The following is a 17,359-nucleotide window of genomic DNA, read 5'->3' as shown; positions in this document are numbered from 1 at the left end:
CTGAATCCAGATCTTTTATATGTTTTGCGGAATGAATCTATACTTCTAACACTCTCATGAAATCTTAGAAGTCAGAAGGTTTTCCTGGAGTGCTTCTGCAGTTATTCCTAAAAATATGAACAAAAATATCTATGTGGAAGAAGCAGTCCTTTGCACTCAGTTCTGTTGTTTTATTATTTCTTCAACACAAAAAAGACGAAGGTTGCTAAATACAATTGTTAGATGCTTTTGTCTCTTTGTGCAAGCCACTTTTGCATAATATCAAACAAATGCTTACAACAGATTGGGGAGCACAAACAAAAGGAGTTAAGAGAAAAGATGAGAAGAGCTGAAAATGAGTATTTTGTTACTGCTGGTGAAGATTCAAGCAGAACAAAAACAAGGCTGTGGCACTGAAAAAATGAGGGCACAGAAATGAGAAATCTAATGGAAAAAGGTGAACTGGATTTGGGGTTTACTCTACTCCCTTAAATGAGATTATGCAAATAATCCAAAGATGTGGCGCAATGGCAAAATAATTTAGAAACTCAAAAGATCTTCTTTCTTCATTTTAATCCTAAAGTGATGGGCTTCTTGAGAAATATTTATGTTGCCTAATACAACAACTATAGTGCATGCACAGTTGGGCCACATATTTTTAAACAAATTTAGTTTCTTTTGATGAGAAACATTGGAGAAAAAAAGAGTTATTATTTTAGAATTCTAGAGTGTCTGGTCCTTTAAATTTTGGTAGCTATAGAAAACTTCCACGAAGTAAGAAACATTTTCCTCTTGGGTTTGAACCTGTAATAAAATGTTGCTGACAGACTAATCATAAATGTTTTATATATTTCGTGCATATGTGCTCCTCTCTAAACCAATTTAATTCACATTAATGCTAATCTTGTTAATGCTCACTCAGAGAGGAAAGGAGTACTCTTAATAAACTATTGATTTATTCGAGCAATTTAAATGGGGGATGGTCAGGAACAGATGGGAGAAGAGGTAAAACCACAATTTTACCCAAATCTGCATTTCTTAGAATATTTTCCAAATATTAGTGAACATTAGGTTATCAGTGGTATGAATAAGGAATGGGAAAAAGTAAAGGAACAAAATGACAGTCCTGCACGCATGAAAAACAAGTGTATTACAAATGAATTGTGAACTGATATTTTTTAGTGCTAGTTTCAAGGTTAGAAACCAGATATTATAAAGAGACAGATTTTCTTTCACTAAAAAGAGGTAAAGAAAAATGAAACTCACATTTGTGAGCTTTTACTGAAGTGGGTATTTTCTTTCTTTCTTTCTTTTTTTTTTTTAAAGACTGTTGAATCAATAAATGGTGTCTATTATGCTGCTACCATATTTTATACCGTTCCTAGTTTGACTGATGTAAGAACCCAATAATTATTCTCACGTTCGATTAAGCCAAGATCTCCATATTTCAGGGTCCTTTAATAAACCAAGATCGACTCTTAGAAGATTCTCAACTGTGAAATGAGAATAGATATTGTAAGACCAGCCTGGAGCTTGCAAAGCAAGAGAAAGCTCTGTCTCTTCTCAGCTCATGGGAAACCTGGCTAACCATGTCTAAAGATGCAGATGACTTATTTCCCATTCTCCCTGGAAAAAGTGGCATGAAATAAGGAACAAGGAGAAGGTGGGGTTTTGCACCGGGTCCACCATCTGGCCTTAAGACGAGTCATTTAAACTCCCTGAAACTCAGTTTCTCATCTGTAAAATGGGAACAGCAATCTTTCTGTATTACATTCTTACACCACACAGGAGTCATTTAAACTCCCTGAGATTTCAGTTTCTCATCTGTAAAATGGGAATAGCAATCTTTCTGTATTACATTCTTACACCACATAGGAGTCATTTAAACTCCCTGAGACTCAGTTTCTCATCTGTAAAATGGGAATAGCAACCTTCTGCATTACATTCTTGCACCACATTCTCACACCCAAAAGATGTTGTATTCGAAAGCACTGTATGGTGATGTACAAACACACAGCATGATGAAGGAAATCATTTAAGAAAAGGGGACACAGAAAAAAAAAATTAAAGGGGGAGAGATACCGATTTCATCAGGGCCTCGTTGAAAAAAAAAAGAGAGAGAGAAGTTTGCCCTCAGAATTTTTTTAAAAACTTTTAATGATGCCTGGCGCTCTTCTTTACGACTGTGTATTCAAAGCATACAATGAAAACTGAAAACGCAAAGTATTTAGATGTGAGGGACGCTTTCACTTTTGTATCCCAACGCTTTTTGGTGATGGTTATATATATGAACATGGGGCGGGAAGGGGGAGAGAACAAACTCAACATTCATTGGCAAAAATACTGAAACAAACATTATTTCCAGCACAAATATTAAACCGCCTCTTCCCTACCAACTGGTAAAAAAATATATTATATCTGGATACGCTTCTGTTTAAATTGCACCGTCACCCGTCCCAGCCGAAGTCGTGCCCGGTCATCTGGTAGAACCTGCGGTTGAAGGGCCGGTAGAAGGCCCGCAGGCTGCGCAGCGCCGCGCCGTCGATGGCGGGGTGCGGCCGGCCCTTGGTCTTGCCCAGGCAGTGGGGCCGGCTGCTGCCCTCGGCCTTCTTGAGGCAGGGGAAGCCCTTGGTCTTGTTGAAGTAGAAGTGCTTGTCCGTGATGATCCTCTTGAGGCCCAGGAAGTCCTGCACGCGGCCCAGCTCGCCGGCCGGGTTGCGGATGAGCCGCTCGCCGCTCACGAACAGCAGCTGGCGCAGCGGGAAGTGGCGCAGCCAGCGCTGCAGGTGCTCGGCGTAGAGGCCGATCTGGATGGCGCTCCACGACGCGTCCACCAGGCCCGCGGTCCGGTTGGCGAAGGTCAGGCTCTCGAAGGGCGGGATGTCGGGCCGCTTGGAGAGCGTCTGCGTGTAGTCCGAGATGGCCCGGGTCACCGGGTCGCGCACCACCACGATGAGCTTGGTGGCCCTGGACATGGCGGCGATGCGCGCGGGCGCCTCGCGCGTCACGAAGTAGCTGGGCGTCTTCTCCATGGTGATCTGCCCGTCCAGGGTCCTCGGCATCAGGTCCCTGAGAAAGGTAAAAAAGGCACGTTAGAGCCTGAAAAATGTGTGACTTCCCCTGCTTCACATGGAGAGGATATTTCAAGGGAGCCAGACTGCTGGGTTTGCATGCCAGCTCTTCCACGTACTGGGTGCATGACCTTGGAGACATCACGGTGACCACTCTGACCCTCAGGTTCCTCATCCATCAGATAACAACATCACCCACCTCATAAAGCTGTTGTGATGATTAAATCTATTCAGCTTAGAAAAGGACCTGGCACAAAATCAGTGAGAAGTTTTATTCTATTATTATTATTATTATCAACCCACAATGCTTTAAGAAAAAAATCTTGATCAGATTCTTTAGGAGAACTAGAATATTGTAATAAACACAATTATACTGCTTTGAGAAGGGGATTAAAATATCCTGAGCAGTTTGGGTAGTTTTCTTATAAACAAAGCTGTTGTATTTAACATAAGATCATAGCACATTATGCAAAACACTTAACTTCATAATTCCTGAGGAGTTCTACCATAACAAAAAAAGGTTTATGCATTAAAAAACCCATCTTTTATCTGATGGTTTGAAATGCCATCATTATCACACGCTGGATATCTTGACTCCTGCCCATGATGCCCAATTATCATGTTGTTCAAGTTATTCTATCACTTCACAGTATATTTTTTAATATATGCAAAGTAAATTCCAACTCTATATTGTTCAGCATGTTTTTGACTATTCTTATCTGTGTATACTCTTCCTGATGAATGTGAGAATCACTCTGCCAAGCTAAAAACATCCCACTGGAGTTCTGATGGGCCAGATATTGCTGCTCTTTAAAGCACATCTTCCCACTGGGACCCCGTGGGCCTCGGGCTGCACAGTGGTCAAAAAACAGAAGCAGGAAAGACAAAATCTATTTGCTATTCCAACTTAAGTATATTGCCATTAAATGCACTACTTATTTGAAATATATTAAGGCATTATCTTTCTAATCCCAAATTTTGGAGAAATAGATGTTGCTCAAACGTATATTAGATTCCATATCCTTTTGCAATTTATTACAATGACTAAAAGTATTTTGCTCTTTGATCCACTCACTGATTAGAAGAATCATACTTGTAAATACCTTTATATTGTCTTACTTTTTATTCCTGGAATAAACTCCAGTGGCTGGAGTTTTATTATTCTTTTAATATCATCCTAGGATTGATTTATCATTCTTTTGTTTTGGATTTTTTATCCATATTCATTAATGAGATGTGCCTGTAGTTTTCCTTCTGTAGAACAGCTTCATCAATTGTTGGAATATGAATTATTCCACAAATGAGTTGAGAAATGTTTCATATTTTTCTATGTCCTAGAGAAATTTAAGTAGTGCAATAATAAATTTTTTAGTCCTTCAAGATTAGATGCCATCTCCCACCAGCACTTTTGGAGGTAGGGGTAGGAAGGGAAGTAGGATCTTCAAATGCCTTTTCAGTTTCTTCTACAGTTATTGGTCTACTGTGTTACCACCTGGTCTTGTATCAATTTTGGCAATTAATAGTTTTCTAAAAATCATCCAACGAATAGTTGAAATTACATCCCATTCTTGACCATAATTTTCTGCCTTTTATTCTGCCTTTTATGGTTAGAATGTCTTTTTTAATTCAATCATTTGTATTTTAGCTTCTTTAAATGTCTCCCTTTATTTATTTTTTGTTATGTTTTATTCTTCTTCAAAGTTATTTTCAATCTCTCTTCTCAAGTAATAAAGGCATTCTGAGACTATTATTTTTCCTCTAAATACAGCCTTGGTCAAATCCCATAAATTTTGACATGTACTATTGTCATTTTTATAACTTCATTAATATTTAGTAATTGCATTTTGTAGGTTTGATTTCTTTTTGGTTCAGGAATTACCTAGGATTGCTTTTATTTTTAGTTTTAATTGTAATGGTTGGTTTGTTTTCTTAATAATTTTAAAAATTAATTGCTATTTTGCCTTTCTAATAAAAGAATGTACTTTGTGTTGTGAGTTTTTTTTTACTTCCTACAATTTTGTCCCATCTACACAATTTGATAAGTATATATTATGAAACAATGTAAATACACACAAAAGTAGAGAGAATTTTTAAATGAACCTCGTGTACTTTATAACCAGCTTCAAAAGTTCACAATTGATTGCTAATTTCATTTCATTTAGCTCCCCTACATTTACACACCCCGCCTGCCCAACTGGACAATCTTGAAGTCAATTTCAGATATCACATAAATTCCATTTCCCCTCTGCATTCTGTTTAGTCCAAATCCCTCAACATTTGTGGCAATCTCTTGGTATTGACACTGCCCTTTCATTTTAATGATACACGTTTTCTCCCATTTTCTTCAGTAATTTCAGTCAGATTATCTTTCCTTTTTTTTTTGGAAGGGAGAAGTAAAAATTAGAAATATGATTTTAGTTTAGTTACTACTTTGTTTTTTAAAAAATATCTGCAATTTATTTTTCAAAACAACTTTTAATGTGCCCCATTAATGATCCCTTAAGTATACTTTAAGGTCCGAGGGAGAATAAGTAGAGACCTGAGAATTCAAGGGACACAGAACATTACCCCACGTGAAGCTCATTTCTCTGAGTGACAGGGAGGCCCTTGGTGACTCGAGAAGCTGGAGGCAGCCCACGTGGAGGCTGAGGTTACACGAGTATAAGAGGAGCAGGAGATCTACCTAGAAATTGTTGGAATAGCCCACTAAAGGAAATTTGGTCAACTGTGTGAAAAGGTTCTAGACTAGAAAAGCAAAGCTCAAATACACTGAAGCAATAAGAAGGGGGATTTGTTGTTCTAAAAAAAAAAAAAGTCGGCATTCCTACATACCTCCTGTCCCCAAATCTTTGACTTTTTAACTGCTTTCTGGTATTTTGACCACTAAAATAGGGATCACATGGTCTACCAGGGAGCTGGTGGGTGGAAATCTCCACCTTCCTTCTTTCTGGTCTCTGGGAAACAGGATTCCCAGCAGCCTTTCTACAGAAATTAGAGCTGTTGCTTGTTCTGGGTGCGGAGGAAACACTACTAACAGCTCAGGAAAAAAGAAGCCATGTTTTCAGTTATCTCAGTCAAGTAGGGAAAAGAAATCTCCAAAACAGGAGTCTGAAGAGGAAACGGCTAAAGGAGAATTTCAGAAGAAAAACACAATTAATGGTGATCCACAGGAAGAAGAAAAATGGCTTGTCTAGGACAGGGTGGGGGTGGGGAGCCAGGGTTAATTATAAACTCTCCCAAAGCTATTTTTTTTTTAAAGGAAGAAGTGATAGACGAAATAAATCCTTAAGGAAGCTTACATTATGCAGAACAGTTGCTTTGTAAAAGGATTCGGAATAGTGAACTCCTTTTTCAATTGTGCGCTCCTTTTCTTACTGTAATTTGGATTTTAAAGTTCAAAAAAGTGCTTGCCTATCACACAGAACAAAATGCACAGGTACACTGGGATGGCATATTTCAAAGAGAGAACTTGGAAATGGTCCTTGTTGACCTGGGTGAAGCAGGTACGGAATCTGTTCTGTGAAAGGGCTGGAAGCTGGGTAGGGCCATGCAAAGATCCAGTCCAGTGTCATGAAAGGTTTCTAGAAATTCCAGACAGACCACGGGAGCACAAAGGTATGTGCAAGGAGAAGACAGATGAGGGCTGCCTGGAGAAGACAACCTGGGATGGGAGGCGAGAAACTACCTTGGAAGACGGCAAGGGTGGATGTTATGAGACATAACTTGCAGGCTAAGCAGTGGAGACCTTAGTCCAACTCTCTGCCTACATTGTGAAAAGGATTCGGAGACATTTACAGTAGGTATGGGGATGGGGAAGTGAGTAGAAGCCACAATTATAAGGAAATATTAGAGATACTTATTTTGTTTTCTCCTGAAAACAGGAAGTATTAGGAGGGATTTCACAGGCAAACTGAGGATTATTACAAAGCAGGTCACACATATTTGTTCTTTCTCCCCAAAGAAATCAACAAGAGAGCAAGAGTTTCAATTGCATCAACAGAAATTAGTTAGACAAAGAAGTCTTTTTGGCTTTACCGGTAATTAATTAATTAGAACAAGGTACTGAGGGAGGCTGTGGTTTTCCTTACCTCTTGTTGTGGCCCTTGTGGGAATACAGTGATTTATGAGATTTGGGGGGAGCAGATGTGGAATTAAAAAAAAACAAGGTCTGTAGCCTGTCCCCACCACTACTAGCCATGTGACCATGAGCTAATCATCTAACCTCACCAGAAATACCCAGCGGAGGGCTCAGGAAATCAGGACTGTAAATGGAATGCTGGAGTGACCGTTCCCATGAGGACTCCACTGAGAAGTGTTTTCATCAAGTGATGCCTGGTGTTCTAAATCCCCAGCTACCCGTAGAACCCCATTCAAGGATGCTGAGGAGATAAGATAAAAAAGGCCTCCGTGCCATGGTCCTGGGGCATCCACCCATTTGCCTGCAGGACTTGCAGACGGCGAGGCCGCCCGGCTTGAAAGCCATGAGTTGGCCAAGCCAAGTTCTTTGGAAGGACCAAGACTGGCTTGCCATGGTGTGAGAGGGGTGAGATCAGTTGTGAAGAGGAATTAATTTCCTTTTTGGGCGGAAGGTGGTGCAGATCAAGAGCTGGGCCACACTTGCGTCTGTTTCATGATGTTCCACCACCCTGCTGTCCCGGGATTTTATGTTGGCTCTGATGAGTCACACAGGGATGAGCCTTGGTTGGTGGGACCAGAGTGGCCTGAGCAGCTGTCGGTCTAGGGTGTGGGAGATGCTACTGCCAAGCAGGATCCATGAGAGACCTGTTAGATCATTAGCTCTGTTCTAATTTACAGTGGGAAGGCTTTCCCACCGCCTCGCTGCTGCTGGACAGACGCCTCCATGGATGAGCTGGGCTCAGGGGCTCCCTTGGGGTGAAACAGGTGCCTGCCCAGCTCTGCCCTCACCATCACCTCCGCCATGATCCTGCCACGACCCAGGGAGAGACTCAACCACAGTCAACCACACACATTCACTGGGAACTTACTGTATTCCAGAAAGTACAGAAAGGAGACACCTCCTGCCTCATTTAGTTCCCCCTTCTTGTAAATCTGGCCCATTTCCCCTGGATTTCCACTGCTTTCATTATCTTCTTACTGCACCCCACCTCCCTGCCACACCCCACTAGAACTACTACAGGCCCTCGCTGGAAGTATTCTTCCTCAAAAATTTCCTTTCCCCATTTTTTTATTAGAGAAGTTGTAGGTTTATAGAAAAATCTTGTCAAAAAGACAGACTTCCCGTATAATTCGCTCCGCCCCTTAGTGACATTTTGCATTAGTCTGGTACCTTTGCTACAATGGAAAGAATATTATATTGTACTATTAACTATAGTCCATCGTTTACGCTAGTGTGCATTATTTTTTCTCCATTATGGCACTTGGTAAATTGGTAATTTGTGTAGGAAAAATAGATCTTAATCCCTACTCTTAGTACATGCAAAATTATTTCCAGATGACTTACAGATCTAAATTGGAATCGTAAATGGTGAAGCTTTTGGAAGAAAGCATAGGAGAAAATCTTCATGATTCCATGAGAAGTAAAGATTTCTTAAATTTCTTAAAGTAGAAACCAAAAAGGAAAACAAAGATGAAGTGGACTACATTAAAACTAGAAACTTCTGTTCATCAAATGATGACACTAAGAGGGTAAACGTTAAGCTTCAGAATGGGAGATGATATTTAAAATACATCTCTGACAAAAGATTTGTATCCCAAATATATAAAAAGCTCCTACAAATAAATAAGTTTAAAAAATGCAAACAATGCAAAGGAAAAATGGGAAAAGACTTGAATAGGCACTAAGTACAAAGGATAGTATGATATGGTCCAATAAATATATGAAAATGAGCTCAGCTTCATTACTCATCAGGGAAATGCAAATTAAAATACAATGCTATACTGTTACATATCCACCTGAATGGCTAGAATAAAAAACAGCTAATTTCAAGTGTGGGTGAGGATGTGGAACACTAGCACTCTGCTGGTTGGAGTGTAAATTGGCACAATGACATTATAAAACTTTGGGATCTACTAAAGGTGAACATAAGCATATAATGTGGCTCAGCAATTCCACTCCCAGGTCTATATTCAATAGAAATCTATATATATGTTCACCAAAAGACATCTTTAAGAATGTTCACAGCTTATCAGAAAAGCCTAAAATGTAAGCGACCTGAATATCCACGAGAAAAGTATATAAGTACCCACACACACACACATACAATGAAATACTACACAGTAATCAGAAGGAATGGTTTCATAATTTTGTAGGAAGCTCAAAAGTGCGAAGCAGGAATGTGGATTTCAGTCTTGAGTCTGCCTTTAATAAGCTGTGTGATCCTGGGTGAATCACTTTAGTTCTCCAGATCTCAGTATTTTCATAAAACAAAACGAGACAATCTAGTCCTCAATGACTGTTAAGGACTTTCCACCTCCCAAAGCCCATGTACAGAGCAGGACCTTAATTCATTGTCAGTGTGTCAGATTTAAAGCTCTGCACAGCCTCATACAGTTCTGCTCCGAAGTGTGGTTCCACCACTTAAATCAAGAGGTTTGTGTAGATAATTAGGCAAGGCAATTCAGCCGCAGATTTGCATCGATTTCAAAATCGATTCGGTCCGAGGGAATGCAGTTCAAATAACTGATGCCAAGAGAAAGTGCTGAGTGAGGTTAGTTCAGACGAAGGCTCAAGTGGCATGTCCCTTTCCCTCGAGGGCAGAAGCAGCAGCAGGAAACCCAGGAGCCCACAGCACTTGAGAAGGCAAGAGAAGAAGGAGCCCAGCATCTGTCCCATGCTTCCTCAGGGCCCAGAACATCAAAACAAGACATCACGGCTAAGAGATGAAGTTCAAGGACTGGGCGAAGTTAAAGAACATTTAAATAGACCAAGAACTCATGTGCTATTTCTTGAGTCTCACAACAACATGAAAAGCTGGAGGAATTATCATATTTTCACAGATGGGGAGAAATATGGTCAGAGAGGTATCCGTGAAAGGGATAGACTGAAAATCCAGGTCCACCAGGCTCAAAAGCACATACTCTTTGAACCTTCCCAAACACCCAGATGATATCAGAACAGCTCTTTTGGTCGATGTTACCAGAAGTCTTTGACGTTCTGTCAAAACAAATGAGTATTAAATGCGTGATTTCTCTATTCATTCAACCTGTCTGGAAACTTGCAAAGAGATAAAACACATAACGGGATTTAAAAGGCTATCTACTGTTATTTGCAATATCAATATTCATAGCAGCATTATTCACAATTGCCAAAAGTGTCCATCAACAGATGAATGGCTAAACAAAATGTGGTACATACACACAATGGAATATTATTCAGCTATACAAAATGTAGTTCTGATACATGCTACAACATGGATGAACCTTGAAGACATCATTCTGAGTGAAATAAGACAGATACAAAAGGACAAATATTGTGTGATCTCACGGTTATGAAATAAACAGAATATGCAAATTCATGGAGTCAGAAATTACCAGGGACAGGGGTGTGGATGGGGAAAGGGGAGTTAAGGCTTAATTGGTGCAGAGTTGTTATTTGGGACGATAAAAAAGATTTGGTAATGGATGGTGGTAATGTGAATGTGATTTATACCACTGAACTGTAAACTTGAAAGTGGTTAAAATAGGAAATTTTATGTTGTATAAATGTTACCAGGATTTTTTAAAAAGTTGTAGAACTTGCAACTTAAAAAGTGAACCCTAATGTAAACTATGGACTATAGTTAATAATATAGTAACAGTGGCTCGTCAATTGTAACCAAGGTACCGCGCTGATGCAAAATGTAATAATGGGGAAAACTGTGCATGTGTTGGGGGTATATGGGAACTCTACTTTCGGCATGATTTTTCTGTAAACCCACAACTGCTCTAATGAAAAAAAAAAAAGGCTAACTACTGCAAGGAAAGGACATGCTGCAAGGAAAAGTCCCTGAGTGTAATGCAAGGGTAATTTACCTTGAGGAATCAATTAATCTGGCCCAGGTTCCCCTACATATTTTTTTGTCTGTACAACAAAACGGAACCTCCAGTCTGTTTTTGGAAGCCACTGGCAGCAAAACATGCTAGTAAAAACACTCTTTTTTGTGGCCTTAAAGAAGTTCCTGCAGTCCCTGATGGTGTGTGCTTGGGAGCAGAGGAAACTTCTGCAAACTCCCTGTGTTGGCAGCCTGCCGTCCCTTGGGCCCATCCCACTCATCATTATTTCTTTTCCTGCTGTTATTAGCTGGGACCCCACTCCAAACGTGACTTGTGAGTCTGGAAAGCAGGCTGCCTTTGGCTGTTCTTTGAGTTGGCACCTGTGGGAGAGGAAGACTTTATGTTTTTGAATCGCCTCCCACACTGGCTGTCTCTGGATGTGCAATTCTCATCAAACCATCATCAAGATAAGTCAAACATCAGACTTAGAGGCTGGGACACTTCTCGGTGCCTTTTATAGCTGACTTCTTCTAAAGCTCTGAAGGAGAATGTAAAGAAAGAGAAAGAAATGGTTTTGACTTTCACTAATATGCACCAGTTCTGCTTTACACAGTAGTCAACAAAGCTGATTTCAAGAAAGCAACACAAACTTCCTTGGCACTCCAGAGGAGAGAAAGGTCAAGGGTTCTTGGTTGGTAATTTGGGGAAACGTTACTAAAGCAAAGAGAATATAGCTGTGTTCCAATTCCAGAAGAGCAGTTTCGAAAGGGAAGGAACAAGAGTTATCTGGGGTCATATTCAAATAATAATCCTTCCTATTTATGTAGGACTTTGTAGTTTCCCAAGCAATTCTGCACATTATCTTGTACACTGAGTCTTGAGAAAGACTAAAAATAGACCAATATCTTACAAGGCTCTCCACTGGACTTCCTGATCTCCTTCTAAATTCACATCACTGGAGGGACTTGTGTTCATACCATTTAAAACATCATTTTCAAATCTGTATATATGATCCCAAATAATATTTTAAAATGGCATTTGGCTTCTTGGGAACCAATGTTCTTCTCCCAAAGTCTTATCAAAATATCTAAAAATATCCAGAAAAAGTTTAAAAACTAAAATTCACAGACAACTTAATAATGGGTAAGAACATCAGAGCTTAATAAAACCACCTGGAAGAAAGTAGGAACATGTTATACCTCAACCCCACTGGCTCTGTCCCTGGACTTTAGATGCTCTTTATGCACCAAGCCAACAAGTAGTAATTATTCTTCTCCCCTATGGTATAGAACTGCATACACGAGAGGGGCACCTCCTTAGTTTTGCATCCTACATGCTTCTCTTGCTTTCCCTAATCCTAGCCCTCCCTTGGAAGAAAGGAAATCTAAATTTTGGAAACTGCTAGCAAAAATCTGAGACTGAAGAAAATATTCCAGAGGCACTCATTCAGATGGAGAATCAAGGCAACACAACAGCTAGGCTGACACATGAAGGAGGAAAAATGCTGGCCTTCAGTAATAGATGCCCAAAGTGAGCCAAAGATTCAAGCAAAAAATATCTTTCTACTCAGCTAAATTCTACTTCATATGATGTAGTATGAAAATGATATTTTCAGATATGCAAGTATGCAAAAAACTTAGCACCCATGTAACTATGGGAAAAAAACCAAACAAGCTTTATGTTTCATTTCCACTGAGCCTGAGATAGAGCAAAATTAAAAGCTCAAGAATGAGGAAGTCATTGAGTGAAAGAGCTGAGGGGATGTCTAAAATCAGTTAGAAGAGAAATAAGTCTTAAAGAATTATTCTACATCTTATTATAAAACTGATTGTAAATAGCAGAATAAAACAAAGAAGTATAATATAATTAAGTCAGTCAGAACTTAAAGTCTGAAAAATATTGGTCACCCTCAGTAGTGTGTGAATGTGTGTTTGTGTGTTTGGCAAAGGATCTGAAGATTAGAATAAGGCATCTTAAAGAGGGGGATTCAAAAGATGCTATTTCATTTTGGCTGTATCAGCACAGTAGTGCTCTTGGAAAACTGCAAGGAAACCACTAGGATGGGAAATATGTCATCGGTTGATTTCCCATCCACAGTGTATGAAGACGAAAGAATGAATGCCATGTGCTAATCAGTCCGCCAAACTGCTTCTACATTTATCATTGCAAACTTATCCTAGGACTGCAATGATTTCCCACAAGGGACTAAATGTTGATTCTCTGAATTATGACCTAGAAGAGATGAGATGATATGTGCATGTATGTGTGTGTGTGTAAGAGAGAGAGAGATAGAGAGAGAGATAGAGATAGATAGAGAGGGAGAGAGAAAGAGATTAATTTATTACAGGGTGTGATGGTTGGGTTCATGTGTCAGCTTGGCCAGGTGATGGTGCCAAAGTGTCTGGTCAAGCAAGCACTGGCCTAACCGTTACTGCAAGGACATTTGTGGCTGGTTAATAAACCAGAAGGCTGGTTTACTAAATCATCAGTCAGTTGGCTGCAGCTGTGACTGATGACATCAATGAAAGGCGTGTCTTCCACAATGAGAGAATGCAGTCAGCTGAATTTAATCCAATCAGTTGAAGACTTTTAAGCGAGACAGAGAGAGGACCTTTACTTCTTTAGCTAACCAGTGAAGCATTTCCTGAGGAGTTCATCAAAGTTGCCAGTTCGCTACCTGAGGATTTCATCCAACATCTTCATTGGAGTTGCCAGTTTGCTGCCTGCCCTATGGAATCTGGACTCATGCATAACCACAGTTACATGAGACATTTTTATAAAATCTTATATTTATAGATATCTCTTGTTGATTCTGTTTCCCTAACTAATATACATGGAGACAGAAGGAAGAGACCAAAGGGTGGGAGGAAAAAAGAAAAATCTGCTGGAGAAAGGAAAGTGGGAAGACAATCTTCTCCTAAGAAGCACCACTAAATGTTGGAACTGGAAGGCACCTTAGAAATGCCCTAGTCCAGCCTCTCTGTGCCACAGATGTCCAAGGTCCCTGGGAAGTGACCTGTCCAAGGTCATCCAGCCGATGGACCCAAAGCCCAGCTTAGATTCTGCGTCTCCTGACCCTTGCTTCACTGTTCTATTTTGTGTTAATTCTAGAAACACCATGGGTCCAGCACTTGATCACCTTGAAGTTCCAAAACCCTGAAAAATAAGGTTCATCGTGGAGGGAAAATTCTCTTGTAGTGCTTCTGCTTTGCCATCTGAGGTGGGAAAGTTACATTAAATGTAAGCCCTGATTAAAATAAGTATTGGCTTTTCTTCAACCTTTTGATTCTTCTAACCACGCTCTAAGGTAAGATATCTATGAGGGAATGAAGATACCTATAAGGCAAGCACTGGCCTGTTACTGTGAAGACATTTCATAGACTTAAAATCATTATTAAGTTGATTGCATCTATGACTAATCACATCTAATATCAACCAAGGAGACTGACTTCAGTAATGAGAGAAGTATCATCCAATCAATTGAAGGCCTTAAAAGGAAGCGATGACTTCAGCAGGCAGAAGAGAGAATCTCCATCTCATCTTCAGCCCACAGCTCGTCCTGGGGAACTCATCGAAAATCTTCACTGGAGTTGCCAGCCTGCGGTCTGCTCTATGGAAACTGGACTCGCGCATCTGCACAGTTGCATGAGACAATTTTATAAAATCTCTTAATATTTACAGATATCTCCTGTCTGTTCTGTTTCCCTAGAGAACCCTGACTAAGACAGAGGAGAATATGGCGTTCTTACTAAAAATGGGCAGAGCCTGGGCTCCTCCCAGTCCAATGGCCCCTGCTGGAGCCAATGCCCAGCCCAGGCTCATCTTGGCTCTGACAGGGGTTTCATAAATGATTACTTTGAGAGCCGTGCCATCGGCTTTTGTGCTGCTGCTGGGCAGCTGCTGAGGAACAGAGCTCTCTCATCAGCCTGGAATTATCAGGTCTTTGCATATGTGCCTGTCGAGATAAGGAATAAAGATGTGCTTTCCCTGCCTGGAAATCAACAATCTGAGGGGAGTGGGGGAGCCGAGAGACGACACAATGGGGGCATAAGGAGGGTCCATCAGAAATGTTTGAAAGATTCTTTGTTTCATTTTGGTGATAGAAAGTATTTTCGTTTGTTTGCTTATTCTTTTTTTCTGTTTGTTAGGTGGACACAGTGTAGATGCTAAATAAATATGTCGCTGACGTTTGAAACAGGGAAAGTGGCTTGAAGCCACAATTAGGATCCTGGTCTGGGGCCTTGGGCTGTCCGGATATTCTTTCTAAAATCTGCCATCAGCAGCCTGTATGAGCATTTCCGCTTCCTTACTTCTGAACGGTGTACAATAATATGCATTTCACCTCAGGAATATCCAAGATATGATCGCTCCCATGATATAATGCAAACCTCCAAAGTAAAGGCATCATCACGAAATGAGGCAAGCGGGCGAAACAAACTTCAGGGAAGTCATCAATGTGTACGTTATACATCATCCATCAGCACAGCTGTGTTCACATCACCTCATGCAGGAGTAAAACCATCACTGCGATGGGGACACAGGTTAAAGCCCCAGGATGCCCTGGGTTCTGAGCAAGATGCGCCCCAGCCTTAGTCTCACAGTCTAAAAGGTCCCACTGATCACACACTCATGTGCAAATGTATTAAAGAAGCTGTCACCCGAGTGCTGGCACAGCACAGCCCATAACCCTCAACATCTACTCTTGTGGCTCACGCTGTTCAGACCCCAGGGAAATGCTGCAAACCTCTGGCCCCACGTTTTCCAAACGAAAAGTTGGAATGCTTGTGAGCTATGTGGGTTGTGGTGTTGCCAGCATCAGAGACTAACATTGCTTCTGACTGGAGGGAGGATTTGAGTGAGCAAAGCATCTAGATAAGAGAAAGAGGCAAATTAATTTACTTGTCAAATGCTTTGTATCATATAACATGGCCCAAACTGTAAAAATATCATTTCCTAGTGTGCTACTTTATTTACTTCTCTTCCCAGTCCCATTCCTGGTTCTGGAGTCGCTCACACATTAGCACAGTATCCCCAACAGTTGCACCTAAAGGCTGGGGGGCATTCTGTAATATTAAACAAATGTTCATCTTCAATTGTATATAGATAGGTCTAGGTGAAACACGTGAAGCACGAAACTGATTCTCCACATTGGCAATGAGACGGTCCTCAAAAGCTAGAACTGAGGACAGTTTTAATTTAATGAAAAGGCTTAACCAAAATTTAAAAAAAATTAATAAACATTAAACTTGATAAAAAGTTTACTTTGTATAATTTTGATTTAAAACTTTGATATTTAGTCATTGGATTTTCATAGAAAACTTGAAACACTTTAGAAGAAAAATAACTTTCAAGAACATGTGAAAATAACAAAACTTCTTAATTTTCACATTTGCTTTAAGTTATGTTTTTATCAAAATATATTCATATTTTGAAGAAGTCCTTTAGATCAGGGATCAGTAAACTACGGCCTGCAGACCAAATCTGGCTCTCCATCTCCTTTTATAAGTAAAGTTTAATTGGAGCACAGCCACGCCTGTTTGCTTATGTATTGCCTATGGCTGTTTTTACTACAAGAGCAGATTTGAGTTGCTGTTACAGAGCCTTTATGGCCTGCAAAACCTAAAACATTTACTCTCTGTCCCTTTACAGGAAACATTTGTGAACCCCTGCTTTAGATCATTACTGTCAACAGAACTCAACTAATATAAAAAATTTGATTATGAGATCATTAGCATTTTGCTGAAATTAAGGCATGAAAAATGAATCGCACTGAATAAATATATAACAGTTCATGCTTTGTGTATGTCTTTACTTTATTACTCATCCAAACACTGCTGACCCTTCAACAAAATACCCAGATGAACAATAATAATTAAATTTAGTCATCTTTGATAATTTGCCAACTTTCAGACAATAGATAGAAACATCTTTTTCTGTTTTGTTGTTACGAAGGAATGTTTTCAAACTAGGAGAACAGAATGTATTTTGTTTAACGGGTTATTAGCTTGATTTAGAACTTAAAATATTTAGACATATGGAATGTGGGTCTCTATTTGTATTTTTGTCCAGACCCCTGAAAATGTTGAGGTTGGTCCTAAAGAAAATGGGCCAGAACTCACGGAAGTCATTATATAGAAAAACAGGACAGAACAAGTTCTCGGTTCCAAAGAAACCTAAGGGCCCTCAGGAACTGAATTTTCCAAATGAAGTGATTCCCATGTTCTACGCGCCTCTAACTCAGCAGCGATGTCACAGTGCACTTGCCTGACATCAGTTCTGCCCATTGCTAATGTAAATAGTCCACGATGAAGCAGGAATTACCTTTTCTTTCCGCCAAGAAAAACCAAACATCGGCT

The 17,359-nt window shown here is 40.1% G+C and overlaps 1 protein-coding gene across 1 annotated transcript in view; it reads right to left on the bottom strand.

The window, feature by feature from the left end:
- Positions 1-2,082: 2,082 nt before the first annotated feature.
- HS3ST3A1 (heparan sulfate-glucosamine 3-sulfotransferase 3A1) overlaps positions 2,083-17,359 on the bottom strand; it is a 99,278-nt gene continuing 84,001 nt past the window's right edge. Inside the window, exon 2 of the mRNA XM_037809825.1 lies at positions 2,083-3,048. Coding sequence (XP_037665753.1) covers positions 2,427-3,048 — 622 coding nt within the window. The 3' untranslated portion in view covers positions 2,083-2,426. The remainder of the gene's footprint in view (positions 3,049-17,359) is intronic.

This window comes from Choloepus didactylus, chromosome 18 (assembly GCF_015220235.1).
Source record: "Choloepus didactylus isolate mChoDid1 chromosome 18, mChoDid1.pri, whole genome shotgun sequence".
Taxonomy (NCBI): domain Eukaryota; kingdom Metazoa; phylum Chordata; class Mammalia; order Pilosa; family Megalonychidae; genus Choloepus; species Choloepus didactylus.
This window is presented reverse-complemented; position numbering and strand designations above follow the sequence as displayed.